Source organism: Canis aureus, chromosome 15, assembly GCF_053574225.1.
Source record: "Canis aureus isolate CA01 chromosome 15, VMU_Caureus_v.1.0, whole genome shotgun sequence".
NCBI lineage: Eukaryota > Metazoa > Chordata > Mammalia > Carnivora > Canidae > Canis > Canis aureus.
In genome coordinates this window covers 33,282,754-33,303,015 of record NC_135625.1, presented here as the reverse complement: position 1 = coordinate 33,303,015, position 20,262 = coordinate 33,282,754, and the positions used below count along the sequence as shown (strand labels likewise).

The 20,262-nt window shown below is 37.8% G+C and overlaps 1 protein-coding gene across 6 annotated transcripts in view; it reads left to right on the top strand.

The window, feature by feature from the left end:
• Positions 1-20,262, top strand: part of TEX15 (testis expressed 15, meiosis and synapsis associated) — a 91,891-nt gene that overhangs the window by 35,462 nt on the left and 36,167 nt on the right. For all 6 annotated transcript variants that reach the window (XM_077849067.1, XM_077849065.1, XM_077849068.1 and 3 more), the window contains 2 exons: positions 320-470; positions 10,600-10,765. In XM_077849067.1, the coding sequence (XP_077705193.1) occupies positions 332-470; positions 10,600-10,765 (305 nt within the window). In that variant the 5' untranslated portion in view covers positions 320-331. The remainder of the gene's footprint in view (positions 1-319; positions 471-10,599; positions 10,766-20,262) is intronic.

Below are 20,262 nucleotides of genomic sequence, written 5' to 3'. Positions count from 1 at the left end.
GAGAGAGAGAGAGAGAGAGGCAGAGACACAGGCAGAGGGAGAAGCAGGCTCCATGCACCGGGAGCCCGACGTGGGATTCGATCCCGGGTCTCCAGGATCCGCCCTGGGCCAAAGGCAGGCGCCAAACCGTTGCGCCACCCAGGGATCCCTGTTAATTTATTTTTTATTTTGGGTAACCTGGCAAATTGAGATTTGAATCTGTTGTGAATGGACCAAGAATAAATATTCAATTCTATGTAAAAGTTTTTAAAACATTTTACTAAGATTGCCTCTTATATATGTATTGACCTTTTGTTTAATAATTTGGGGTTGATTTTAGGCCACCAACAAAATGGAAATGAAAGAGATTGCTAAAAACAAGACACTATGGAAAATGAACTCAGTCAGTGAACCACTATTAGTCACTGGTGTAGAAGTCAATCCTCTGAAAAAATTCACTATTCCCAAGATCCGGAGGACAGCTGAGAAAGGTAATATTTACTATCTCCATGGAAGATGGGGTTATTTCGTAACTATTACTGCATTTCTCTGATTCTTACTTTATGTTCATCTTCTGTTTTGACTATATAAAATTAGGTTAAGTCATGCATTTAATTCCTTAAACACACGTGTACCTACACAAAGCTACATGGAACAGACATGTTCATTAAGTATACTTAAAAATTCTGGACATCATACGTAAAACAAATATTAGAAGACTTTGAAAGGTTTAGAGAAGAAAATGGACCAGTTAAGGACTCTGGTAATCAAGGAATGTTGTTACAGTAAGTTCTCTGGATTTTATTTTTTTGTTTCCTCCATGTCTTAGGTTGGATGCCAACAGTCTAGGAATGCCAGCTGGAACAGACACAGAAATCCCCAAGAAAAGTCTGTTCTCCCTTGCCAAGGACTGGGAAAGACATATCCTAGAAAAATAGATACCTGATTGACTATAAATACCTTACTCCTACAAAATACTAGGGGCAGGAAATAAAACCTGTACACCTTTGTCAGCAAAGGTTTAAGTGGAGAACTTGGACTTCCACTTAGGCCTTTCCTTTTATGGGTAACAAGTTCCCCTCCCTGCCATCCCCTACCTCTGCAGTGTCAGTGGTTTTCCACCCCTGCCCTCTGGTGATGACCCACCCCTTCTTACTTGGAGTAGAGTCAATGAAGACCAAGTAAAGAGCCTGGACTTCTATCACACCTACCAGTTACATAGCACACATCTCTCTCCCACTATGTCAGTAGAAGCTGAGTTAGGAGCACCGACTTCTACCCCTTCCTCGTGGTAACAAAGCATCTCCCGACAGTGTTACTAGAGTGTCACTTTCCACTGCCCTGTGGAGAGCCAGAACTTCAGTCCCACCTGGTAGCAAAGAATAAGTACCTCCCTTTCCCTGCTGGTAGATTCCCTTGCTGGCTCAGTTTCAGTAGAAGCTTGCTAAAACCTAAGATCACTTAACATCCAAAATGACCAAGATATAATTTTTGAAATTTACCACCAACAAGGAAAATCTCAACTTGAGACAAGAAAATCCACAGATGCCAACACTCTGATGAAACAAAAGTTGGAATTATCTGACAGGGCTTTTAAAGCAGCCATTTTAATGATGTTTCAGAAAGCAATTATGAACACTCTTGAAACAAATGAAAAATAGAAAATCTCAGCAAAGAAATGGAAATGTAATAAAGAACCAAGTAGAAATTTTGGAACTGAAAAATACATAATTGAAATAACTCAGTGGATGGGTTCCAGAGATGAATTGAGAAGACTCTGGGAAGAGTCAGTGAATTTGAAGATAATAACAATAGGAACTACTCAGCCTGAACAACACAGAAAAAAAGTTGGCAGAGCTTCAGGGACATGTGGAACAATAATAAAAGATTAAACATTTTTTGTCTTCAGTGTCCCCAAAGTAGAAGAGAGTGTAGAAAAGTATTTGAAGAAGTATTAGCTAAAAATTTCCTAAATTTGGCAAAGAGCATATAGTCAAGGGGCTGAATAAGCTTTGATAAATAAGATAAACCCAAAAAAGTCCATGCTACAGCACATCATAATCAAACTCTGAAAACTAAGGATAGAAAAAATCTTGAAAGCAACAAGAGCAACCATATATCTATAGGGGAAAAAATTATTTAAGATTTATTTTTTTAGAGAGAGAGCACATGGGGGAGGGGGCACAGGGGGAGGGGGAGAGAAAATCCTCAAGCAGACTTCCCACTGAGTGTGCAGCCCAACACAGGAATCAATTTCAGGATCTCAAGATCATGACTTGAACTAAATTAGCCACCCAACCAACTGAGCCACCCAGACTACCCTGGGGGAAAGTGTTTTTAAAGTAAGTTCTACACCCATTGGGGGGCTTGAGCTTATGACCTCAAGATCAAGAGTCATACGTTCTACCAGCTGAGCCAGCAAGGTGCCCCAAAGGGGACAACTTTTTTGAATGATGGAAGATTTGTCATTAGAAACCGAGTCCAAAGGAAGTGGCACATTTTTCAAATATAGAAAGAAGACAACTGTCAGCCCAAAGTTCTGTTCTGTCCCTAGCAGAAATATCCTTCAGAAATAGAAGTAAACATTGTCAGATGAAGTAACAAAATTTTTCATCAGCAGATATACCCTGAAAGAAAAGTTCCCTTAACAAAAAAATGACAAAAGAAGCTCGAAACATTAGGAATGAAGAACAATAGGAAGAGTCAAAATATAGGGAAATTTAATGGACCATCCTTCTCTTGAGTTTTCTAATTGTATTTGACAGTTGGAGAAAGAAGAGTATTCTTTGATGTGATTCTCAGTGTTATATAGAGGAAATAATTATAAAATGAAATATTACCATTGGAGGGAACTGGGTGAATGAGAATAGGTTCTCTCTGTGTTATATATTGCAACTACATGTGAATCTACAGTTACCTCAGAATTAAAAATTTTTTACAAAAACAGATCAAAATGAATTTTTTAAATGTTTAAGTAACCCACAGGTAGTCAGGAAAATGAAATAGAGAATTGAACAATGAAGGGAAAAATAAAATAAACAGATAAATGGTAGGCTTTAAGCCCTAACATATCAGTTTTATTAAGTGTAAATGATCTAAACATATCAATTAAAAAACAGGTTGACACATTATATTAAAAAATATGACTCAAGTATACACTGTTGATAAATTCACTTCAGATACAGTGGTACATTTTTTAAAATAAACATAATCCGAAAGATAGGCCATGCAAACAATCAAAATAAAGTGAGAGTAGATTTATTAATAACCTATAAAGTAGACTTTTGAGCAAAGAAATTACCAGGAACAAAGAGGGATAATGCGCAGTGATGAAAGGGTCAGTCTGCCAAGAAGACATAGCAAACCCTTATGTGTATGCACCAAACGACAGAGTTTCAATATGTATGAAACAGAATTATTAGAACTGAAAGAAGAAATAGACAAATCCAGAATTATAGTTGGAGACTTTAGCACACTTCTCTCAACAATTGATAGAACTAAAACCAGACAAGGACCCCAATAAAAAGAATTTTACATCAATATTCCTGATGAGCATTGATAGAAAAATTCTCAACAAGATACTAGCTAATTGAATCCAACATGTTAAAGGGATTATTTACCATGATCAAGTGGATTTATTCCTAGGCTGCAGAGGTGGTTCAGTATCTGCAAATCAATCAACATGATATACCACATTAATAAAAGAAAGAATAAGAACCATATGATCCTCTCAATAGATGCAGAAAAGCATTTGATGAAATACAGCATCCTTTCTTGATAAAACACCCTCAGGAAAGTTGGGATAGAGGAATATACCTCAACATCATAAGGGCCATATATGAAAGACCACAGCTAATACCATCCTCAAAGGAAAAAAATCTTGAAAGCTTTTCCCAACTAAGGTCAGGAACATGACAGGGATGTCCACTCTCACCACATAATACTAGAAGTTCTAGCCTAGCAGTCTTCAAGATACAAGCTTCTGCAGAGCGAAGAAACAATCAACAAAACTAACAGGTAACCTTTGGAATGGAAGAAGATATTTGCAAATGACATATCTAATAAAGGGTTAGTGTCCAAAATCTATAATGAACTTACCAAACTCAATACCCCGAAACCAAATAACCCATTAAGAAATGAGCAGAAGATATGAATAAACATTTTTCCAAGGAAGACATCCAGCTGGCTAACAAACACATGAAAAAGTGCTCATCATCACTCATCATCAGGGAAATACAAATCCAAACCACAATAGATATCACCTCACATCTTCAGAAGGCTAAAATGAATAACTCAGGAACAACAGATGTTGGGTAGGATGTGGAGAAAAGGGAACCCTCTTGCACTGTTGGGGGGAATGTAAGGTCTGGAAAACAGGTTGGAGGTTCCTCAAAAAGTCAAAACTAGAACTACTTTATGACTCAGCAATTACACTGCTAGGTATTTATCCAAAGGATACAAAAATGCTGATTCAAAGGGGCACCTGCACCCCAGTGTTTATAATAGCATTATCAACAATAGCCAAATCATGGAAATTGTCCAAATATCCATCAACTGATGAATGGATAAAGAAGATGTGGTATGTACACATACACAAACACACTGGAATCACACTCAGCAATCAAAAGAATAAAATCTTGCCATTTGCAACAATGTGGATGGAACTAGATGGAGTGTATTATGCTGAGCAAAATAAGTGAGAGAAAGTCAAATACATGATTTTGCTTATATGTGGATTTGAAGAAACGAGACAGATGAATATAGGGGAAGGGAAGGAAAAATAAGATAAAAACGGAAATGGAGGCAAACCATAAAAGACCTCTTAATTATAGAGAACAAACTGACATTTGGGGGGGAGCAATGGAGCAATGGGCTAAATAGGTGGTGGGCCTTTAGGAGGGCACTTGCTGGGATGAGCATCGGGTGTTTTAAGTAAGTGATGAATCACTGAATTCTACTTTTGAAATCAATGCTACAATATTAACTAGCTTGAATTTAAATAAAAAAATAATTGGTAGAACTATTAAGATAGAAAATCAGCAGTTGGGGCACTTGGGTGGCTCAGTTGGTTGAGCGTCTGACTCTTGATCTCAGCTCAGATCTTGATCTCAGGGTCATGAGTTCAAGCCCAATGAAGTCAAGCCCCACATCAAGAAAGAAAGCAAAAATATAGAAGAACTTAATACTGTCAAGCAACAGGATCTAATTGACATTTATACGTAAGTTCACCCAACAACAGCAGAATAGACATTCTTTTCAAGAACTCTTGTGACACCCATCAAGATAGACGTATGTTGGGCCACAAAACACATCTCAACATATGTAAAAGAATTGGAGTCCTACAGAATATGTTTTTGGACCACGTGCAAAGTAGAAATTAATAGAAAGTAATATGTAACTCTACAAACACACAGAAAATAAACATATTTATAAATATTCATGAGATTTCAAGGGAAATCAAAATATACATCAAATAAAAATGAAAATATTTCAAATTTAAGGGACACAGCTAAAGCATTGCTAAGAAATTTTTAACTCTAATTACTTACATTAGAAAATAGGGAGGAGGGCAGCCTGGGTGGCTCAGCGGTTTAGCGCCGCTTTCCGCCCAGGTGTGATCCTGGAGAACCAGGATCAAGTCCCACGTCGGGCTCCCTGCATGGAGCCTGCTTCTCCCTCTGCCTGTGTCTCTGCCTCTCTCTCTCCCTCTCTCTCTCTCTCTGTGTCTCTCATAAATAAATAAATGAATAAATAAAAATTTAAAAAAAAGAAAATAAGGAGAAAAGAAAAGAAAGTAGGGAGGATTTCATATCCTCCAGTAATATTGCTACTGGGTGTTTACCCAAAGAATACAAAAACACTAATTTGAAAGATCTATACACCTCTATGTTTATTGCAGTGTTATTTGCAATGGCCAAATTATGGAAGCAGCCCAAGTGTCCATTGACAGATGAATGGATAAAGAAGATGTGATACACACACATTTGTGCACACACACACACACACACACAAACTGGAATATTATTCAGACATAAAAAAGGCTGAAATCTTGCCATTTACAACGACCTGGGTGGATCTAGAGAGTATAATGTTAAGCAAAGTAAGTCAGCAGAAAAAGACAAATACCATACGATTTCATTCATATGTGGAATTTAGGAAACAAAACAGATGAATCTACAAAAAAAAGGTGGGAGGAACCCTCCAAATAATAGGTTCAGCAAGGTCACTCACTGGATACAAGATCAAAATAGAAAAATCATAGAAGCAGCCTAAGTGCCCAAGATGGATGAATGGATAAAGATGTGGTATATGTATGTACACACACACACACACACACACACACACACACACACACTGGAATATTACTCAACCATAAAAAAGAATAATATCTTTCCATTTGTGGCAACATAGATGGACCTAGAGGGTATTACACTCTGTGAAATAAGTCATACAGGAAAGCACAAATACTGCATGATTTCACTTACATATGGATTCTAAAAAACAAAACAAGTGAACAAACCAATCAAAAGCAGAAATAGACTCATAAATACAGAGAAGAAACTAGAGTTTGCCAGAGGGGAGAGACGCACAAACTTCCATTTATAAGTAAGTCATGAGGATGAAAAATACAGCCTGGGGGATAGTCACTAATATTGTAGTAACTTTGTATGATGACAGTTGGTAATTACACTTTCTGTGGTAAGCATTTTGTAATGTATATAATTGTTGAGTCACTATGTTGTATACTTGAAACTAATACAATATTGTATGTCAACTATGTTTCTATTTAAAAAAGAAAAATTGGGACACCTCGGTGGCTCATTGGTTGAGCCTCTGCCTTCAACTCAGGGCATGATCCCGGAGTCCCAGGATCAAGTCCCACATCAGGCTCCCTGCATGGAGTCTGCTTCTCCCTCTGCCTGTGTCTCTGCCTCTGTGTCTCTCATGAATAAATAAATAAAATCTCATAGATAGATAGATAGATAGATAGATAATAAGAAAAATCAGTTGAATTTCTTATATTAGCAAAGAATACGTGAAAATCAAAATGATATTAAACATGCCATTTGTAATAGCTCAAAACATGAAATACATGTGTATAAGTCTAATAAAACATCTACAGTATTTTTATGCTTTATTATTTTTTAAATATTTTATTTATTTATTCATGAGAGACACAGAGAGAAAGAAAGAAAGGCAGAGACACAGGGCTGAAGGCGGTACTAAACCACTGAGCCACCAGGGCTGCCCTGTTTTTATGCTTTAAACTGCAAAAGCTAGGTGCCTGCGTAGCTCAGTCAGTTAAGCATCGGACTCTTGGGCACCCAGGTGGCTCATTGAAGCATCTGCCTTTTTGGCTCAGGTCATGAACCCAGGATTCTGGGATCTGCTGAGCAGGGAAGCCTGCTTCTCCCTTTGCCCCCCCCACCCTACCACTTGTGCATGCGCGCGCGCTCTCTCTCTCTCTCTCTCTCTCATAAATAAATAAATAAAATCTTTTTGTAAAAAAAAAGCATCAGACTCTTGATTCGGCTCAGGTCATGATCTCAGGGTCCTGAGATCAAATGCCACATTGGGGTCCATGCTGAGTGGAGCCTGCTTAAGATTCTCTCTTTCTCCCTCTGGCCCTCCCCCACCTTGCTCTCATGAGCACAATCTTTCTCTAAAAAAAAAATAAACTGCAAATGCTGATTAAAGAAATCAAAGAGAATCTCTTATTAGGGAGATATACTTACATTCATAGATTTGAAGATTCAACATAATGATACCATTTTTTTTTTACAAATTTATCTTTAGATTTATTGCCGTTTTTCTCAAAATCCCAGCAAGTCATTTTCTAAATAAACAAATTTGTTCTCAAATTTACATGAGAAGGCAAAGAAACTAGAATAGCTTAAACAATTTTGAAATAGAGAAAGTTTGTAATTACTCTGCTCAATACTAAGGCTTACTGTGTAGCTACAGTAATCAAGATAGTGTAGCAATGGCAGAGGGAAAGACACATCAGTGAAACAAAATAGAGATTCCAGAAATAGACCCACATAAATATGCTCATTTGATTTTCTTTTAGTTAATTTTTATGAAGGTATATTCAATTGAGGAAAGGTAGCCTTTTTGTCAAATGTGGCTGGAGCAATTGGACAGCATCCATAGGCAAGACAAGGAACTTCCCCCTACTTCACACAAAAAATAATTCAAAATGAATCGTGGTTGGAGCCCCTCGCTGGCTCAATTGGTACAACATACAACTCTTGATCTTGGGATTGTGAGTTCAAGCCCCATATTGGGTATAAAGATTACAAAACAGACTTTAAAAAATAAAAAACAATTGATACATTAACTTTATCACAATTAAAAAGCTATTTTCTGAAGGACTGTTAGTTAAGTGAAAAGGAAGCCTAGAGTGGGAGAAAACGTGGGGTTTTGGTTTTTTGAGGGTAATAGTTGACATACAGTGTTATATTATTTTGGGGTGTACAACAGTGATTCAGCAACTCTATACATTATACTATGCTCACAACTAGTGTACTTACCATGTGTTTACCATACAACACTGTTAACAATCCCACCCACTATATTCTCTACTCTGTATCTTTTCTCCCCATGACTTATAAATTTCATCATCAGAAGCCTGTATCTCCCATTTTACCCATCCTCCCATCCTACTTCCCTCGGGCAGTTATCAGTTTTTCTATTATAGGTCTGATTCTGCTTTTTATTTATTCATTTGTTTTTCATTTTCCACATATAAGTGAAATCATATAATATTTGTCTTTCTCCCTCTGACTTACTTAGCATAATACCCTCTGGGTTTATCCATGTTGTTGTACTTGGCAAGATATCATCTTTTTGATGGCTGAGTAATATTCCTCTGTGTGTGTGTGTGTGTGTGCATGTGTGTGTCACCTCTTTATCCATTCACCTATTATTGAACACTTGGGCTGCTTCCGTATCTTGGCTATTGTAAATAATGCTGCAGTAGACATAGAAGTACATGTATCTTTTCACATTTGTGTTTTCATTTTCTTTGTGTAAAAACTCAGTAGTGGAATTATTAGATCATATGATTCTTCTATTTTTAATTTTATGAAGAACTTCCATTTCCACCAATAGTGCACAAGGGTTCCTTTTTTTTAATTTACATTTTTAAAAGATTTTATTCATGAGAATACACAGAGAGGAGAGAGAGAGAGAGAGGCAGAGACACAGTCAGAGGGAGAAGCAGGTTCCATACAGGGAGCCTAACGGGCTCGATCCCAGGTCTCCAGGATCACGCCCTGGGCTGAAGGCGGCGCTAAACCGCTGAGCCACCCGAGCTGCCCCAAGTGTTCCTTTTTATCCAGATCCTCACCAATACTTGTAAGTCATGTATCTGAAAAAAAGTGCTTTCAAAACTCATTAGTAAAAAAAAAAAAAAAAACAAAAAAAAAAAAACAAAAAAACTCATTAGTAAGGGCAGCCCCAGTGGCCCAGTGGTTTAGCGCCGCCTTCAGCCCAGGGTGTGATCCTAGAGATTGGGATCGAGTCCCACGTCGGGCTCCCTGCATGGAGCCTGCTTCTGCTTGTGTGTGTGTGTGTCTCTCTCTGTCTCTCATGAATAAATAAAATCTTTAAAACAAAACAAAACTCATTAGTAAGAAAAAAAGAGGGGGAGACAGTCCAATTAGTAAGGAAAAAGGCATAAATAGACATTTCACCAAAGAGGATGTATGGATGGTAAATGAACACGTAAAGAGATGTTCAGCACCATAGCCATTAAGGAAATGGAAACCACAATGAGTTATCACTACACAGCTGTTACAGACAGCTAAATTGAAAGAGTAGCAGTGCCCAGTGTTAGCAAAGATATGGAATAACCAAATCAGTCATATAACCAGTGGAAACCAGGTAGCTCAGCCACTCTTTGAAAAACAGTTTGATAGTTTCATTAAAAACTAAACCTGCAACTACCATATGACTCAGCAGTTGCATTTTTAGGCATTTATCTGAGAGAAATGAAAACTTACATCCACACAAAAACCTATACACAAATGTTCATAGCAGCTTTACTTGTAAAAACTAAAAATTGGCAACCATCTGGATTTACAGCGAGTGAATGGTTAAACTATGGTACATCCATACCATGGAATACTTAACTCAGCAACAAAAAGAAACCATCTATTGAAATAACTTAGTTGGATCTCAGAGGGATTGTCCTGAATGGAAAAAAAAAATCAATGTCCATGGGTCACAACTGCAAAATTCTACTTACAAAATATTGTTGAAATGACAAAAGTACAGAGGTGGAGAATAGATTTGTAGTTTTCAAGACTTAGAGGCAGAGAAAGGGAATACAATTATTAGTATGATTCTATTTCTAAAACAGCATAAGGGAGATCTTTGTGGTGATGGAACACTTGTGTATATCAGTTATAATGGTTGACGTGGATCTATACATACAACAAAAATTGCATAGAACGATATGTACACACACGTGCATGTAAAACTGGTAAAATCCTAAGATCTGTGAGTTTTACTAGTGTTTTTCTGGTTTATATTATAGTTATATGTGTCATTGTGTAGATGTACAAAAATATAATTTTAAAGTTAAATAACCACTTCCCTTTTCTTTATCTTTAGTTTACTTATCACCTTGTTGCACCAATACTAGAGAGTATAGTTTCATACATGATACTCTTAACCAGTGCCAGCTTGATGTAGACTGTGATCTACAATCATCATGGCAGTTTGGAGACACAAAACTGGTTCACAATGAGGATCTGGAAAAAAATTTTACTTCTAAGAGGTAAGTTCCTACCACCCAAAGGTGGTTGAGATTTGGGGGGGGTGTTCTTTTAATATTGAAGTCATGTATCAATTAGCAATTTCTACCATTTAAGATTTGGTAAGTATTACTAAGAAAATAAGTACAGAGATTGTTTATTCATTATTTTGTTGGCTTCTCATAGCCTTGAGTAATAGTGAAGAGCTAAGTGTAAGATTTAGAGGTTAATGTAGCCAGAGTTTCAGACACTTCTAATTTTTTAATCTTGGTAAATTTTTCAGAAGCATACATAAGCACATTTGTTAAGCACCCATTTTGTATATCCCTTGTGCCTCCTGCATAATATAAAACAGCAGTGAAAGTATTCAGAAAAATAACTTTTTCTTTTAATTGTTTAGAGACTTAGTTGATGTTTTAATTAGGCAGGATTGTATCTGGCTGTGTCTACCCATTCTGCTAGAGCCACTATTTTTTTCTTTAATTTTTTTTATTTGAGTATAGTTAACACGAGTGTTACATTAGTTTCAGGTGTACAAATATTTCTGATACTAATTCTTTAAAAGTACTACTTTCATAAGAAAGAAGAAAAGCGTATGCAAAATTCTCATTGTAAACATTTTATATTTATAGATCTAGATCTTATGTGAACACAACTTGTTCATTTTCTGAATTTCCTCCTTCACTAATTGACATTTAACTTAAAACCTGACTGTAGTTTGATCAAGGAAACACACTCAGAACTCATTTTGGAATGTTTTTGGTTTCTTTGTTTGTTTGTTTGTTTTAGAATTAATTCCTCTTGACTCATACTTATCCCCTGATATCACTTTGAGAGAATTGGTAGGAGTGACAGATTCAGGTGGTAGCATACATACTCTGTCATCCAGAAAACAGTTTTGAGCAAAAGTGGAATGCAGTGGGCATTTCCTGCCACTTCCATGTTGAAATGACAGTTTGATCAAAAATTTTTCCTGGTATTGTTCTTTGGTTTCAGTTCTTTTGGTATTGTAAAACTTGGTCCTTTTTCATAATGCCCTCTTCATTTACAACCTGTTGATGTTAACCAGAAAAATCAGAACAAGTACCCAAAAATATGAGACATGTTAGAACATTGCTAATAACCAACAAATGTAGGATTTATTGGTTTCTGAGTTATTTGCACAATTAGACAGACTCATTTGTTTCCCATAGTACATTATACTCATTTCATAGCTTAATACCGTGTGTTTTGTGTGATTTTCCTGCATTGTGAGTTTTATCTTCTTTGTTCTTATGTCCATAGTATGAAGCTGACAACACAGTGGGCACATAATTGTTAAGATACATTTTTATTTCATTAAAAAAAAACAGTGATGCTATAAAATGCCCTTAATTAGCCTTAAGGAACAGTGGGAAAAAAATAAAAGGAAAAATAAAAAGAAGGAATAGCAGAAGAAAATAATATAATGAAAAAAATACGTTAGTAACTGCCTCTGGCTATTCTTTCTTCTAAAGATATTTATTTATTCATTTATTCATTTATTTGAGAGAGTGGGGAAGTGGTCAGAGGGAGAGGAAGAGAATCTCAAGCAGACTCTTCACTGAGAACAGAGCCTGGCATGGGGCTTGATCTCACAAACAAGTGTTGGATGCTCAACCAGCTGAGCCACCCAGGTGCCTCATAGCTTTTCTATCATTCTCTTTAGAGGAGTTACTATATCTATGAGCTCAGCAAAAACAAGTATTTCCAAAAGGATACCAATTTCTACTTCTTATCTGCATTCTATCTACCACTTCTTAAGTCTGATAGTAGCAAAGGCATTAAAAATCTAAACATGGGGATGCCTGAGTGGCTCAGTGGTTGAGTGTCTGCATTGGGCTTAGGGCGTGATCCTGGGGTCCCGGGATTGACCCCCACATCAGGCTTCCTGCAGGGAGCCTGCTTCTCCCTCTGCGTATGCCTCTGCCTCACTCTGTATCTCTCATGAATAAATAAAATCTTTAAAAAATATCTAAACATCTGTGTATTCAGTCATTAAACATTTGAGTGCCTATTGTGTCAGACACTATATTTGATACCCTCAAAGAACAATGAATATTTTTTCCTGTCTTGAAGAATTCACATTCTAATTTAGAAGACATACAACTAAATATGAAATGTTATAATAAAGATATAGGTGCATAGATGAGGGACTGATTAGTCTTAAGAGTTTTGAAAGATGCTTTGAAGAGTTAAACTTGAGCTGATCTTAATGGGTAAAAGAGAAACTGAATTATTCTTAATTCTGCTGCCTTACTTGTATTAGTTTGACCTTTTTAAAAAAAATATTACTTACTTTTGGGGAACCTGGATGTCTCAGTAATTGAGCATCTGCTTTTGGCTCAGTCCATGATCCCGGAGTCCTGGGATCAAGTCCCATGTCAGGCTCCCCACGAGGAGCCTGCTTCTCCTCTCTCTCTCTCTCTCTCTCTCTCTCTCTCTCTCTCTCTGTATCTCTCATGAATAAATAAAATGTTTTTTTTAAATGATTACTTTTAAATTTTTCAAATTTGTATGAAAGGATGTCGTTTTAAAGATTGTCAGTACCCAGATTAATGTTGTGATTGAATTAGTACTTGACATATCAGTTTCTGTTTACTTCAGATGTAGTCTGTGGTTAATTTCATTTAGTTTATTAAGAGTTGGTTTCAAGGGTGGACAGAAGTAAATCAGTTTGGGTCAGTAACACACTCCAAATGGATTGGCTTGGGTCTCTGGGGAAGAGAAGCCAATCTGATGTGGACAAGGAATCATGTTGCTTAAGCTACTGATAGTACCCTTGAGCTAAGAAAAAGACTAGTGGGGCAGCCCCAGTGGCTCAGCGGTTTAGTGCTGCCTTCAGCCCAGGGTGTGATCCTGGAGACCGTCCCACATCAGGCTCCCTGCATGGAGTCTGCTTCTCCCTCTGCCTGTGTCTCTGCCTCTGTGTGTGTGTGTGTGTGTGTGTGTGTGTGTGTGTCTAATAAATAAATAAAATCTTAAAAAAAAAAAAAAGCAGAACAAAGAGATGGAAAATACCTGGATCCTTGATGACATCTGGAGCTGTGGAATCTATCAATCCTGATAAAGGCTGCCTGATATCTGAATTTCTTGTTATAAGAAATCAACTTATTTTTAAGCCTAGTTGAGCAAGTTTTTGTACTTGAAGTTAACAAGCATTCCAGCTGATAGTTTTGTACTGGATAGGAGGTACTGGCAAATAAGAGATTCCTAATTATAGATATAAGTTGGATATTGGGAAGTAAGGGTACCAACTTGAGAAGTTGGTAATAATCCTTTATATCTTGGGGCATAACCATTTGCTTCATGAGGCTGTGGTTTTGGGAGAAGTTATACAGAAAATTCAGGATGTTGAAGTACCTTGATCATGTCCTGCTTCAACTCAAAAGGCCTTTAAAATTCAGATTTGTTAAGGATTCTTTCTTCTTATGGTCTGGTTTCACAGATCAGCTTCATAAGATTAGCTCATCTTCTCTGAAGTTAGTTTGAATTTGGGTTTAAAAAGGAGATTTAACAGGAGGTAAGTATGCTGCAAAGCACAAGTCTATTGCCTTCAACCTTTCCCAATATCTCCTTTTAAGTATTTTCTACAGGGTAAATGGAAAGTACTCAGGTTTATACAATAAAGATATATTTCAAGTGCAATTTAGGGGAAGAAATGGGTAGTTTCTTTTTTTTTTTTATACTCACACACAGAGAGAGAGAGAGAGGCAGAGACACAGGCAGAGGGAGAAGCAGGCTCCATGCACCAGGAGCCCAACATGGGATTTGATCCTGGGTCTCCAGGACCGCGCCCTGGGCCAAAGGCAGGCGCCAAACCACTGCGCCACCCAGGGATCCCCAAATGGGTAGTTTCTAATTGGAATGCAATAGGTAAAGGCCATTTCAAATTCTGAGCTTTGGAGGATGAGAAGGTTTCAGAGGTTTGTTGCCAGGAGACTGGAGGTCCTAATTGCAACCATAGTCTAAACATGATCTTGCTATGGTTACTAGCCTTTGGAAATTTGAAGGTAAAGAATCCTAGGTTCTTCTTTCAAAAGGATATACTGTTGCTAAGTGTCAGTTAATACCATTTTTGTGTCATTCTTCGTTTTTCTGGATTTAATTGTAGTTATTCCTAATTTTTTCCCTTCATCAAAGTATTTTTTGGTGTAGATAACTTAATCTTATTGCTATATATTGCCTAAATGGATGTTAACTATATACATTTATATTCAGACCTGTTAGAAATGAAGGCATATTACTCACAACATGTATCTAAAGTTAGATGCAGTAACTAGATGACACTTTGGATGGTTCCCTTTTTGTGAGGTGGATCGAAAGTGTTTTATGTGAGCATGAGCACTTCTGAAAGTGTATATGTTGGAAGAAGGATGTTTATGAAAGGTAGTCAAGTTAGTAGACTGCAGTCTTTCTAACAATTCTAAATCATCTTACATAATTTAGACTATTCCTTGTCTTATTCTCCTTTATTGGTTTACTGATACACAAGCCTAGCTTGTATGGCTCATTAGAACACAGCATGAGACTTGCCTGGAAATCCTGAGATGAAGTCAATGTCTTTGTTAAGGACTACAAGCAAGGAAACCTATAGGTCTAGTTGCTGCTTGACAGCCTTCTTAAGACTTAGAGGAGCCAGAAAAAGAATAAAACTGTGAGCAGCAGTGTGGAGTGTCAAGGCAAAGAAACTTGAATTGTTAATATTGTTGAGCTAAATAAATTCAGAATCTGCCTGCAGTAGGCAGCATATTGCACTCTCAAAGATGTCCACATCCCAATTCTTAGAATCGGTAAATATGTTACTTTACATAACAAAAAGGACTCTGCAGATCTGATTGAACTCACAGACCTGCAGATAGGTGATTATCATGGGTTACCTGAGTGGGCCCAATATGAGTAAGTGGACTTACAATATGAACTCTTAGAAATGTAGAGGAAGGCAGAAGAATGGGTCAGAGAGAGGAGACAAAAGAAGAATTTCAGAGGGATTCAGCCTGCTTTCCCTGGCTTTAAAGATGGAAGAGGCTTTATGACTCAAGGAATGTGGGTAACTTCTGGAACCTGGAAGCAGCCTTCAGCTAACAGCTAGAAAGGAAATGGGATGTTAGTCCTCCATCTACAAGCAATTAAATTTTGCCAAAAAATGAAGAGATCCTCTCTTGGAACCTGAGACCAGAACACAATCCAAGTGATATCTTTATTTTAACCCGATAAGACCTATATTGGACTTATGTCCTGCTTAACTGTAAGATAATAAACTTGATTTGTTGGGAGCACCAGGGTGGTTCTGTCAGTTAGGAGGCTGACTCTTGGCTTTAGCTCAGATCATGATCTCCGGGTCCCGGGATCGAGCCCCGTGTCAGGCTCCCCTCCGAGTCCTGGGATCGAGCCCCGTGTCAGGCTCCCCTGAGCAGGGAGTGTGCTCTGGGATTCTCCGCGCTCCCTTTGCCCCTCTCCTAACTCACACTCTCCCTCTAACATAAAAAAATGAATCTTTAAAAAAAAAAAAAAAAACTTGATTTGTTTTAATCCACTAAGTCTGTGGGCATTTATTACAGCAGCAATAGAAAATTAATACACTGCATTATCTCCAGACTTCTTGTGTAAGTTAGAAGATTTTTCCTTCTAGCTTTGAAATATGATTAACATATGACACTGTGAAAGTTTCAGGTGTATAATGTGATGATACATTATGAAATGTTTACTGTGATAAGGTTAGCTAACTCATCTTTTACTTGACTTAATTAACTATTTTGTTTGTTATTATGGTGAGAACATTAAAGCTTTATTATAGCAGCTTTCCAGTATATGATACAGTATTGTTAACTGCAATAACCATGCTGTCCCATAGATCTTCTGAACTTATTCATCTTATAATTGAAAGTTTGTATCCTTGACCAGCATCTATCTCCCCATTTCCTCAATTCTCTAGGCCTGGCAATCACTACTCTCATCTCTGTTTTTATGAATTTGATGTTTTTAGATTCCATATATAAGATCATATGGTATTTGTCTCTCTCTAACTTAAAGTAATGCCTTCAAGGTCCATTCATCTTGTCACAGACTGAAGAACTTCCTTCATTTTTATTGCTGAATAATATTCCATTGTGTGTGTGTGTGTGTGTGTGTGTGTGTGTGTGTGTATACCACATTTTCTTTATCAGTTCATGTGTTGATGGATACTTAGGTTGTTTCCATGTCTTGGCTATTGTAAGTACTGCTGCAGTGAACATGGTGGGTGCAGATATCTCTTTGAGATGGCAGTTCCATCTCCTTCAGATACATACCCAGAAGTGGGATTGCCTGATCATATGGTAGTTCTATTTTTAATATTTTCAGGAATCTCCATACTATTTTACATAGTGGCTGTACCAATTTATATTCCAATTAACAGTGCACCAGGGTTCCCTTTTCTCTTCATTCTCACCAGCACTCTTTACTTTGTCTTTTTGAGAACAGCCATTCTGACAAGTATGAGATAATATCTCATTATGGTTTGATATGCATTTCCCTAATGATTAGTGGTGTTGAACACTTATTCGTGTACTTACTGGTCATTTATGCATTTTCTTTGGAAAAATATCCATTAAAGTTCTCTGCCATTTTTTAATCAGATTGGTTTTTTGCTTTTGAATTGTATGCTCCTTATGTATTTTGGATATTAACCCCTTATCAAATATATAGTTTATAAATATTTTCTCCCACTCCATAGGTTATTTTTTCTTTTTGTTGATTCTTTTTGCTGTGTAGAAGTATTTTAGTTTTATATAGTCCCATTTGCTTATTTTTGCTTTTGTTGCCTTTGTTTTTGGAGTCAGATCCAAAAAATGATTGCTGAGACCAGTGTCGAGGAGCATACTGCCTAGGTCTCCTTCTAGGGATACATGATTTCAGGTCTTACATTCAAATCTTCTATCCATTTTGAGTTAATGTTTATGTATGGTGTAAGGAAGTGATCTAGTTTCACTCTTACATGTGGCTGTCCGGTTTTCACACCTTTGTTGAAGAGACTGTCCTTTTCCCATCGTGTATTCTTGGCTTCTTGGTCATAAATTAATTGACTGTATATGCCTGGGTTTATCTCTGGCCTCTCTATTCTGTTCATTGATCTCCGTGTCTGTTTTTATGCTAGTACCATGCCATTTTGATTTTTATAGCTTTAAACTGTAATTTGAAATCAGAGAGCATTGTGCTTCCAGCTTTGTTCTCTCGCAAGATTGCTTTGGCTATTCGTGGTCTTTGTGGTTCCATACAAATTTAGGATTATTTATTCTATTTCAGTGAAAAATGGAATTCAGTAGGGATTGCACTGAATTGTAGATTGCCTTGAGTTGTATGGATATTTTTTAAAATCTTAACTTTTCCAATTCATGAGCAAAGAATATCTTTCTTCATATTTGTGTCTTCTTCAGTTTCATTCATTAATGTCAGTTTTCAATGTACAGGTCTTTCCCTTTCTTGGTTAGATTTATTGCTAGGTATTTTATTATTTTTGATGTAGTTGTAAATGGGATTGTTGTCTGAATTTCTCTTTTCTGGTAGTTCTTTTAAGTGTATAGAAATGTAACAATTTTCTGTATATTAATTTTGTATCCTGCAACTTTACTGAATTCATGTATGCTAAGGGTTTTTTGGTAGAGTCTTTAGATTTTCTGTGTGTAATATCAACTCATCTGCAAATAGTGACGGTTTGACTTCTTCCTTTCCAATTTGGATGCCTTATATCTCTTTTTCTTGCCTAATTCTTCTAGCTAGAACTTAAATACAATGTTGACTGTTTAGAGCAAGTTTGAATTCTTAGTAGGGTAAATCCTATATCTTCATTTCTTTGTGCAAGTTACTGGAGGTTTACTGTATGCTTTTGGTGGAGACCTATTTCCCTGATTCTTCATAATCCTCATAGCTTTGCATAAGTGTCTGTAAATTTGAAGAAGTGGTCATCTCTTCTAGACTTTATACATTGAACTTTGGTCTTCACCTGCAGATGGGGCCATGCTAGAATGTTGGTTAGTGGGACAGGTTGCTAAGTGCAGGGCCTGTGGTTGCTCCAGGTGTTGGTTGTTGGGTGAATAACAACTCATTGTATCATGCCTTGGGTGAATAGCAATTCATTATAGACAATTGTGTGGTTTTTGGTGAGTGCTGCCAGGCATTCTCATGAGATAAAAAGGCTATTGGGATTTTCAGCATCTCCTCCTGGTCCATCAGATAGGGACCAGAGTAAGCAGTGGTAATGGCCTGAGTCTGTTATATGCATACACTCAGTTGTAGGGGCCTGTGTTGTGGCAGGGGCCAGTTGCTAATGCATAGGTAGTGGTGGGTGCCAGGAGAGGCAGCAAGGGCCAGCCAACAGCACGTGTGCACTGGCAGCTGTGGGGATCCTGGCTGTTGTTCATTACCATGTTGGCTGTATCTCACCCTGGACACATGGCAGTATAGAGGTTAATGATGGGGATGGGCCAAAGGATATTCAGGTGCATAGCTGGAGTGGCAAGCTGCAGGTGAGCCTAGTGATACAGGCTTGACAGAAGACAGGACTTGATCTGGGCCTTCATGCAGCTAAAGGAGCCTTGGCTATGGGTGTGGTCTAATGTGGCTGCAGGATCTTGCCATGGTGTGCACATAGCAGTTTAGGCTGGTGACAGATGTTTAGCCAACATCATGTAAGTACACAGCTGGAGGAGCTAGCCCTGAGCACCTGCATGTTGGTGGGTCAGCTGCAGGATCTAGCTTTGTGTGTTACAGTCTTGGAACCAGAGAGTCTTCGGCTGGCTTCTGGTAGAAGATGGGTGGGGAGACTCAGGTGGCTGGTGTCAACAAATATAAATACCTAAGGGTCTGAAACTAGTGAAGTTTGCAGGGGTATGCTGCAGCTGCACTGGCTGTCAGTGTCATCTTTCAGTGGTGAAAGAAGCTGGTGGTATTTGCTGAACAGTTAGTGGGAAGGTGGTTGCTCCTACTGTGTCATTGCAATTGGTAGCCTCTGCTTTTCTTCCTTGTTCCTAGCAGTTTCTTTGTGTCTCAGCTTTGCCATTCTCCAGTTAGGGTAAAACCAAAGCTGATCCTTGATCCTTCGTATAGTGCCTCTACTAAGGTTGGGGAAACTGGTTACTCATCTCACTCTCACTTTCCTGGTGAGGGGAACTCTTTTTATCTGGGGAGTTCCCTCTTGATACTGAACAATGTCAGCTCAGTGTGTGGAATGGTACAGGCAAATTGAAGCTCTTCATCCTTCCCTTCTTGTGCAATTATTCTCTGACTTTTTGCGCCACCATGTTGCCGAACTCCAAAGCTCCCCCAGAGCTGTTTTGTTTATAGATAGCTATCTTACTGTTGATCTTTGTTGGGGGTCAAGTGGTAGGGTCTGCTACTCTACCATCACTACTCTTGAATCAAAAATGTACTTCTTTGGAGGCACCTTGGTGCCTCCATTGGTTAAGCATCTGACTCTTGATTTTGGCCCAGGTCATGCTCTTAGGGTTGTGGAGTGTAGCCCTGT